This window comes from Ziziphus jujuba, chromosome 11 (genome assembly GCF_031755915.1).
Source record: "Ziziphus jujuba cultivar Dongzao chromosome 11, ASM3175591v1".
NCBI classification, from domain to species: domain Eukaryota; kingdom Viridiplantae; phylum Streptophyta; class Magnoliopsida; order Rosales; family Rhamnaceae; genus Ziziphus; species Ziziphus jujuba.
In genome coordinates this window covers 11,496,273-11,506,825 of record NC_083389.1, presented here as the reverse complement: position 1 = coordinate 11,506,825, position 10,553 = coordinate 11,496,273, and the positions used below count along the sequence as shown (strand labels likewise).

General features: G+C 31.8%; 1 protein-coding gene and 1 long non-coding RNA gene across 2 annotated transcripts; both read left to right on the top strand.

Moving 5' to 3' along the window:
• Positions 1-238: 238 nt before the first annotated feature.
• Positions 239-1,637, top strand: LOC107432378 (dehydration-responsive element-binding protein 2F). The gene has a single exon (XM_016043502.4). The coding sequence runs from the start codon at positions 531-533 to the stop codon at positions 1,407-1,409; it is 879 nt and encodes a 292-aa protein (XP_015898988.1). The 5' UTR covers positions 239-530; the 3' UTR covers positions 1,410-1,637.
• A 5,038-nt stretch (positions 1,638-6,675) lies between these two features.
• Positions 6,676-9,936, top strand: LOC125419651 (uncharacterized). Its single transcript, XR_009634942.1, has 4 exons — positions 6,676-6,824; positions 7,391-7,715; positions 7,829-7,906; positions 8,132-9,936. It is a non-coding gene; the product is annotated as an uncharacterized LOC125419651 (long non-coding RNA).
• The last annotated feature ends 617 nt before the right edge of the window (positions 9,937-10,553 follow it).

Sequence of the window (10,553 nt, the reverse complement as noted above, 5' to 3'; positions counted from 1 at the left end):
GAGTCAACCATGTAGGCTATAGCGTCAAAAAGCATGAAATGTTTATAACTACCAAATTATTTGTGCGGCATTAGAATTTCAGTTTGATGTAAAATCTTATGAAGTTCAGATGCGACATGGAAATTCTTAGCAAAATGTTAAACAGTTTGAAAAGCTTATAATAAATTCTTTCTAAAACAACTTATCACTAAATGATCGAGTTCCAAATACACCTACCCAATTTATCTCATGCAAGTATACATACGTCTGTGCAGGCATATATGACCGTATATATAGTACACGCCAATTATATTTGTATTTTGCTTAGAGAAATCCCAGAGGAATTTAGCTGACCCATAAGACCAACGGTCACATGGGCTTGGAAAGTTTACCAAAACGTGACCACATTTAAACCAAACTGCTTTCTCACTCCCTACATATCCCGCGCCCTTCACTCTATGCTTTGCACTCCCCCAAAGCCTCTCTACTCCACTCTCACTCTCACTCCCTCGCCAGCACCTTCTCTCTGATATTCTTCCCCAAAACATACCATGGAAAATTACAAAAAATCTCCATTGAAGCCGTGGAAGAAAGGTCCAACAAGAGGCAAAGGTGGGCCTCAGAATGCCACATGTGAATACAGAGGAGTAAGACAGAGAACTTGGGGCAAATGGGTTGCTGAAATCAGAGAGCCCAAGAAGAGGACCAGGCTCTGGTTGGGCTCTTTTGCCACAGCTGAAGAAGCTGCCATGGCTTATGATGAGGCTGCAAGGAGACTCTATGGTCCAGATGCTTATCTCAATCTTCCTCATCTCCAAAGCAATTCCAGCAATTCTCCTATCAAATCTCAAAAGTTCAAATGGTTTCCTTCTAAGAATTTCATCTCCATGTTTCCCTCTTGTGGTTTGCTCAATATAAATGCACAGCCTAGTGTGCATGTCATACACCAAAGACTCCAAGAGCTGAAGCAAAATGGGGTCCTCAGCCAAACCACTTCTTCTTCGTCTACTTCATCTTCCTCTGATTCGAAACAACTCGAAGCGGTTCAGATCACAACCCAATTGGAAAATCCATCAGAGAAAGAGAAAGACATGGAGATTTCATCGGATAAGATGGTGAAAGATCAAGATCAAGATCAGGAGAAGCCACAGATTGATCTCAACGAGTTTCTTCAGCAGCTGGGTGTGCTGAAAGGAGGAAGAGAGGCAGAAGAAGGAAGCTGCTATGCAGTGCCAGAATCCCCATTCAAAGAACTCAATGATCATGAACTTGGAGATTTTACTGAGCAGAGTTTCGATTGGGATACGTTGATGGAGATGCAGGGGATTCATGCTGATGATGATCAAGCAGCAGAAGCTAATAATAGTACCTTTCAAGCCTATGATGTTAATGAAGAACTGGGTTTCCCCAATTCCATTTGGAACTTTTAGGAATGATTCAGCTGATTTTGGACTCGAAAAGAAACAAACTATAGGAACTAGCTAGCTTTCCAAGCCTTCCACTGAGAAGGAAACTTTGTTAGAAATAGACATTAGACTGAACTGGCTGCTTAAAACTGGGCCATAGATTAAATTTTCTTAAAAGCTGTACTGCTAGTTCCATTTTCTCTTGTCACATTTCTATAGCTTGGTAGAAAGGAATCTGTTCACTTTTGACTACTTAGAGAGAGAGAGAGAGAGAGAGAGAGAGAGAGAGTAGCTGTTTATCTTCTACTTGTAATCGCAGAGAATGTGAAATTGGAGTAGTAATTTTGTGGCCCATGTTGATGTTGAAGTATCAGAAAATCAAGGTCTTTTCAGTTTGTTTCTCTGCATGTGTTTTATAGTTCCTTCGTGCTTGCAAAAGGAACTTGCAGGGAAGCATCTTAGAAGCAGTCACAGAGTGGTTGTATTCCAGATGTGGGCCTGCCTTTCCACAAATGTTAAAGAAAATTGTATCCATATTATTCTACAGATATAGGCTAATATAACAAGCAACAACAATAGCTCTGAGTGGTCAAATTTCACAAAATCAAATGAATTGCCGCAAATTTTAAGTGGATTGCTTCAAGCCCAGCCAGCAGCTGGGATTGGACCAGTGGCTGGAGCTAGGGCTGAGCTAAAAACTGGACTAGAGGCTGGACGAGAAGCTGTAGCATTGACAATGGGTTTAATGCCTTTTACTTTCCACTAATTATGATTATTCAATCAAGCTGTACCAGCCCTGGTTTGATAATTTGAAATTAGTTTCGCTTAAGCATAATTGGGTTAATAAAAACACTTAAAAGGCATGCCATACGGTTAAATTTATTGCATTAGAAATAACCACTTCAATATACATAGATGTTAAATTTATTGCATTAGAAATAACCACTTCAATATACATAGATGTTAAATTTATTGCATTAGAAATAACCACTTCAATATACATAGATAATATTTTTCCAACAACATCACATCAATATAGTGTCATTACAATACATTGTCATTATGAATTTATGAGTGTCATTATTAAAACATTAATAAGCCATATTCCCAAACTTCAATTTATATATGCGAAAAAAAATAATAATAAATTAAGAATTCGAAAGTTAACAAATTTGGTCCTTCTGACTCATCAGCCGTCATTTCTCATTCATCCTTGATATTCTTCTTCATCACAATATCTAACGTGATATTAATATTAAAAAATATTAATATTTTAACAAAAATATTAAAAATTTGTGAACAAAAAAAAAATATTAAAAATAAAAAATTGTAAATCAGACCTGGCATCTATTAGGACCAGCGCCACCATAATGCTGGCGCGGCTTATTCCACATGGCGGTGTGTACTAGATGGAAAAAGCATGCAAAATTTACCTTTGATCTTATCAATTCTTAAGGGTACTATAAGTTGATCCGACAATAATTCATTAAGCCATATTATAATTTTTAACTTCTTCAATACATTTGGATGATTTTTAAAATTTTCCTACTTCTTCAATACATTATAATAAATCTTAGCAACTTTCTTACCTTCAACATACCATGATGTATCATGAATATTTACTTTTAAAATATTCATCTCATAAGTAAATATGAGAATGAAGAAATGATAACACCATGCATTATTATCATATCTTCATATCATTTTTTTTTTTTGGATGAAAATAGAACCCTAAGTTATGAGACAATAAGAATAATCTCGAGATCCCAAGTGAATATTAATTTATCCTATGATATTAATTTAGAAATCATTTTTTGAAAATCATTGATTTCAAATGGAGGGTCAAGATCATGTTTCAAAAACTTAATTTCCTTGATTTAGGTTGAAACAGTCCAAATAAAATTCGGGATAACATATATTATCTCTTTGAAATTTGAGCAAGTGTCAAATGCTGCTTGTACTGTTTGATTGTATCATATTGCTTTCTCCAAAATGCAATCCATATTAAATACATATGCTACATCCATAATTATTTGTAACCAAAAATAAAAAAAATTTATTTAATTTTCTTTAACCAAAAAAAACCAAAAGGAAATTTACAAATTTAACCTTAACAATGTATTAAAATTTTTTTAAGACCAAAAATCTTTAAAAAAAAAAAAAAAGAAGAAGTAAATTACTGGTTTTATCTTTTCTCTTCCGCTTTATTTTGTTGAAAGCTCTTTCATATTCAGACATTAATTGGTTTTTTTTTTTTTTTTCTCCCCTAAACTCGAGAGTTTTATGGAAACTCTTTCATACTTCTGGGTTCCCGATTGACTTTCCAAAAAAACACCAAAAAGGCTTTGATATAAATACTCTTAGATGACTTTATTTTTATTTTTATTGGGGTATGCAATTTGTATATGAATTTTGTTAGGATGAAAATGCGTACAATCCCTAACCACAAGAATAACAAAAAAAAAAAGAAAAAAAAAATCCCTAACCACAACAATTAAAAGCACTTATTCACAAAAATAAAATTCAACCAAAAGTACTTAATTATGATTCCCAAAGTAAAAATTCAAAATAATAATATTTAACTTACAAGCCATAAAACCTTAATTTAAATCGCCTAATTAATACTAAACACAAATTAAAAGCCCCAAATTTTTTTTTTTTAAAGTATTAAACCTTAACTTACCATTCAATATTGAAACGCCTAAAATTAGCACCAAATTATACAAGTCTTAAATTTATAACTTAAAAATTAAAAACCACAAAATAGAAATCCTAAATTCGAAACTCCAAATCAAATTTCTAAATTAAAATCCTTAAATTACAAATCCTCAACTTATGAAAAGTCCAAATTAGATGAAAATAAATGATAAAATTAAATATATATATATATATATATATAAGTTCAAACAAGATTAAAAATTATTAGATTCTTATTTAAAAAATAAGATCTAATCTATAGATAGAATCCAATAACATGAATCTTAATTTAATAAAATAAAATATATTTTATTTAAAATTAACTCTATATATATATATTTGGTTTAATAAAGAAAGCCAATGGGATTATGATCACACTGTCAAAAGAAACTCTGCCCTCTGTCTCGAAAATAAAAGGTGAGATAAGCAAGATGAGTAATTTTTTTTTTTTTCATTTGGGCCTGACATAGACATGAGGCCCAAGAAAACCCAATTAAAAATTAAAGCCCAAAATTTACAGTGTTGCAGATTTCAGGATTATAAAAATTTCCAAATTACCCTTAATTGAAAAACAATATATATATATTATAAAAAACTATTTAGTTTAGGTATCCCTTAATTCTCTCTGCATGCAATAAGAAAAACGTTGCCCTTTCTCTCTCGTTCGTGCTCTTTCACTACAACTTATCGCCGCTGAAAACCCTCTCTGGCTCCTCGCTGGTAATGGAGAGAGAGAAGTGGAACGCCCAGCTATTGTGTCGCTTTGATGATGTCTTTAATAGACTGAGGGAATATTAGAAGGCCCCACTGAAAGCCAAAAAGAAAGAAAGAAAGAAAGAAACTGGAGTCAAAGGCTGGATCAGTAAACCTGGATTTCCACTGGATTTGACTGTGACACCCTTCTTTACCGATTAAAAAAGCTGTAGTAGTTGTTGATATCACAGAGGCCTCCTATATAAATGTAGGTTGTTTATTATATATTTCCAAATTTTAGGACTACTACTGTCGAATATTAAATGTGTATTTAATTGTTTTTAATAACAAACCAAGTTACTTGAAGAAGTTGTCCTACTTATATATATATATTCTACAGAATTCAAACAAATCCACCAACCAGTATCAGCTACAATCTATTACAATCAAATATGGAGAAATATTTCGTGGGACTTTATACATACCTTTCCTTATCAACTGGTTACCTTTAATTGTTGCAGTAAATCAATATCCTTTTCTGTTTCTCTCCCATAACTCACAAAAAATGTTCAGAAACTCCTATATCTATATATATCTATGATTATTCCATGCTAAATTCCTTCTGTAGTTGGTCAATGTTGGGAGTTGAGGTGTGTAAACTTAACAAAACAAAAGAAATTGACGAACTTATATGTTGTCTATCAGTATCATGGAAAAATATTTTATGTTATCATTAAGATAATGTGCAACATGGATGAAGCAGTACCTTAGCAGCCTACTATATATAAGTTTGCACATATTTACCAAATATCTATATGCATATATAAGTTTGCACTTACGTTTTTATAATAATTTTATTTATATATATATATTTGTCACTGCCACATTTCATTCCCTAGCTACTAAGATCACTCAAAAATCCAACGTGAAATATGTTGAAACTTTTTGTAAAATTATAAGTTTTCCCTTATTTTTGCGAAATATTAATCAATCTGCACTGCAACTATCATATTGACCTCTCTTTATATGGGAATTTGTCCATTGAATATTGTTTTATTTTCTGGAATTAATACTTATTATTATTATATTAATCCTTCAATTGCCCAATGTTTCTAACTCAGTCTGATACTCGCTGATTGTGAATTATTCATTGTAAAAAATTCTTTTCAATCATTCTTTGCATTATTTACATGTTTGGTCATTGTTGTTGAGATTATTTTTTAATACTAATTAAGGAAGAAAATTAACTGTTTTTTTTTTCTTAAAAAAATTGAGTCCGAAATATTTAGGATGTTTGACATGTTATAACATTTACAATATTGGTTTATAGGAGGGGGTAAAGAACATTTTTAGTTAATTTAAAAATTTATTTCTTTCGGCCATTGTGTTTTGAGAATATTCTTTGAATTGTTTAGTGCTGGTTTTGGAAGAATATCTCCTTTAGTCTTTCTTTTTTTTTTTTTTTTTTTTTTGGTATGGATAATTAACATCTTCCTGAGTAGGTTGAAACTCAAAAAGAGTTTTGCCCATCACTCTCTCAACCCTGTCTGTTTTGCAAGAGCCACCGCCCAAAACAAGTCCTACATGACTAATTATCACTATCATGCCCACTCAAAGCTAATGGGAGCAGAGGTCACGCTAAGCTAGGATCAATGAAACTTTAGACAGCAAAAGGTGAGATAACCAAAAATTTAATTATGAGAATGAGTGATTTTTTATTTTATTTTATTTTTTTATTTATTTTTAAAGAAAAAGGCCCATCCCCGTAGAGAATTTAAAATTTTGCTGGTTTTCAGATTATGAGAAATTTCCAAATTACCCTTAATTGAAGACTATTTTTTTAACTTCTTTTTTTTTTTTTTTTTAATTGTTTGAAAATACTATTTAGGTTTCCCTTTTTCTCTGTGCAGGTTATAAAATAGAAAAAAAAAAAAAAAGGTTTGGCTTTCTCTATCGTTCGTACTCTTCTTCTCTACAACTTCCCAACTCGCCCAGCGCTTGTTCGTGTTCGTTTCAACTTTAACCTCAAGAAGTGAAGAGCCATAAAAGGTTTATGTTTATTCTACAATTTTCAAAACTTTCGTCTAAATTACTTCGTTTTCTTTTTTTTTTTTTCCGGTCTTTTATTCTACAATTTTCATTCAAATAGCTTTTTTGGTGTTTGAACTTGGGTTTTTTTGGCGTTTGTCTTTGTTGAAAAATTCAAAGATTAGTTAATTTATATTCTGCTTCATAGCTTCTAGATGTTTATTTGAACTTGAATTATTCCATGTATGTATGTTGTGGAAATCATATTTGGGTAAATTTTTTTAACTTTCCCTGCATAATAATTAACTATTAATCTCCATAAATTATAAATCTGTCCTAGCAGTCGAAAACAAAAAAAGGAAAAAAAGAAAAGAAAAGAAAAAGCATATTATCGACAACCATGGTGCTGCCTGGTAATTAATCCTGTGAATGGATGATCTGTATATGGAGAAAAAGAATATAGGTGATATTAAATACTGAAAAGGTTGGCACTCAAAACATTAATGAGTTTGCAACATAATTTATTTTATTTTATTTTATTTTATTTTTGTAATATATATATATATATATAAATATATGTTCTGCAGTTCCTTATGGCGTACACATTAAAGGCTTTTATGGAGGTGGAGGGTCGTAAGAGTCCTTGGGACAACCCTTCTTGGGGGTTGGCTCGTAAGAGTCCTTGGGTGGTGGTTCGTAAGAGTCCTTGTGGGGAGGCTTGTAAGACTCCTTTGGAGGAGGCTTTTGAGGAGGCTTATAAGGGCTTATGTGGAGGAGGATTGTAAGTCTTATAGGGTGGAGTCTCGTAAGGGTTATAGGAAGGAATTCCAAAGCCACTTGGATACAATTGCTTCTGATAATAAATTAGCTCGAAAGGCTTCGATACTAGTGCCGAAGGAGTTCGATGCTCTTGTTAGTAATAATGTCTTTTTTTTTTATGTCTCTTTATATTTAATTTTCACTCTTTAATTTTATTGAACTTTTATTTGAATATTTATTTTTATTTGTTTATTTTTTGCTGCAAGGTCAAACCTCTTCTAAACACCCTTGTATATAGAACAAGGATGAAAGCAGTGGCCTGTGTGCCCTTAATTCAAAAAAAGGTAATAGAAGGCGAGCTGCCTATAGATAGTCCCGTTGTGAACAGCTGCATTTTGGCATGAATTGCTGTTTATCTCGCATTTTGGTTATCTGTGTTCTTTTTCTCTGATGTTGGCCATCCCAAGAAATGCATATGTATTAGTGTTTTTGTATTCTTTTTGTAAAGTTATAGTACTCGCTTTTGTGCTTATGATTTTTTTTTTTTTTTGGTTTCTCAAATAACCCAGTGGTTTCAATTGATTAGTTCTACTTCAAACATATTAGTTCCCCCACAATTCGGGTATGTTCTTTTCCGTACTTTGATCTTTGTAATCATATGCCAAACTTTTCATGGGTTTTGCAATATCTCGTTTTTTGTTATGGACATCTTTCTCTATCTTATTCCCATGGTTACTTTGCTTTTTTCTTTGAGCACTGTGTGTTGAATACCCAAGAGGCTTTTTAACTTTTGTATTTTGTAATTTTTCTTAATTATTGGAAGTTGTTTTATTCACCAATATGCTTCTGACTCTCTGCTTTTTTTTTTTTTTTTTGGTCTCTCAAATGATCCTTAAATCTATCATCATGGTTTTGTGGGGATCTTGGAGTTTAGCAATGTATGTTCTCTTTCCTTTTGGATCTCTGTAATCTTTGCCCTGTCTTTTTTGTGGTTTCTACAACGCTGTGTATATCATACACTTGAGTTCTTGTTACTGTTTTATTTAGTTTTATGTTATTTCTCTCTGATATTGGCTTTGTATGATCTTACATATATGTAATTTTTCTGTATTCTGCGTTTTGAAATTTATTTTTATTTTTAATTTTTCCTAAATTTGTGGTGTTTTTGGTTTTGTTGTTGTCTTGAATAAGAATCTTTTGGCAGAGGAGGTCTCCGATGAAGAGCTTCGTCTACAGTTGCAATCAGTTGTAGAACAGAATTCAGCTGTGTTGATGAGTGTATATATATATATATATATATATAATTTTTGTTGTAGGAACTATCTTTGATGGAGACATGATGATTTGGACAATAAAAATGGGATTTACATTGATTACTCTATTTGGTTTTACATGTTACTGCACAAATTTTATTTTTTAATACTAAAATTCTAATATGGAAAAATGAATCCTTGGGGGTTTTCGTATAAATTTCTATGGGATCATGTGGGCCCAATTTTGTTACAGCCTAGCTTCCCTAGCAGAAGCTATTGTTAGTGAATTAGATGTTTGGATGAAAATAAAATTTTGACATTTTAGGGTAGCTTTGCAACTTTATAAAAGAATTGGAGGATATTATTGGAAAGAAATATATTCATTAAAGGAAATTTAACATTTTAAAAGTTTTATGTTTAGCAGCTTGTAGGAGTTTTGAATTTTGGTTTCTCTAAATCGGTTTAAAAAAGCTCTTTTTTGTTCTATAAATACGCTTTTGTTGACCATGTAGCCAAACAAGTAAAAAAAAGAAGAAGAAGCTGTATTCTATGCTATATAATATTTTTACTTCATATTTTGATTGTGCTGTTTTTATTATTTTTTATTCTATACTATATAATATTCTTACTTCATATTTTGATTGTTGTGGTTTTTGTTTTACAAGGGTAAGATATGTGTGAATTCATTGGTTGAACGATTGAATCGCTTCAATGAAATCTGTAGTAAGCTGAAGGAACTGCAAACGGCCACTGAAATTTTTAAAAAGGAAAATGATGGCCTTAGGGCAATTTTTACTAGGTTGAAGGAACTACAAGCGGCCTTTGAAATGCAAAAAATGGAAAACAAGCGCGTCAGGTTTATTTGTAATGTGCTGATTCAACTAGAACCGAACTTTGAAATGCAAGAAAAGGTGCAGGTTAGAGCCGGAATACAAAACCTAGAGTTCTGAAAGTTATCACTTATCCCTGCATTAAATATCCAAATATTAGGATTGCAACTGTCTTACTATTATTTGCACCGCAGCTATCATGGATATCTCAGTTTGGAATTTTCGTATTGATATTTTATTTTTTGAAATTAGCGTTATTATTATTATATTAATCCTCAAGTATAATTTTTCTGTTGCCAAGGTTCCTAACTCAAATCCGAATCTGATTCTCCGGTTGTGAATCATTCATTGTAAAAGTTTCTTTTAACCATTCTTTTTTGAGATTATTTTTTAATATTAAGGGCCTTCTCAAAATAAGGAATTAAACGGTTTTGGATTGTTTGGATTATTTTTGACTACTTAGAGAGGGGGGAGAGAGTGGAGGTTATCTTTAACCATACTTATAATTGCAGAAAATGTGAAATTGGAGTTTATTCTTGGGCGTTGGTTTTTTCTTCTTATATATATATATATATATATAAGCAGTCACAGTGGGCCTTCCCACAACCTTGAATTCTGGTCATAAATTTGAAAGATAAATAACCTGGTTTTTTCTTGTGAATAGGAACCATAATTGGGCAAAATCCAAAACCAATTACAAATAGAAAAGATTCGCAAGGGAAACGGAAATAATAATAATAATAATATATTTACAATCATATTCTTTCTTTCTGAATGAAAGATATTCTATTTAAATAAATAAAATAAGCAAAAATGTCATTGTCGCAGGTCTCAAAAGTATAATAAGCCAGAGTTCTATGGAACTATGCCATCATTCTCTGTTACTTCGCTTAGATATTCCCCATGCT

Excerpts from the sequence above, each read along its gene's own strand:
- LOC107432378 (XM_016043502.4), top strand. The coding sequence starts at position 531 with ATGGAAAATTACAAAAAATCTCCATTGAAGCCGTGGAAGAAAGGTCCA.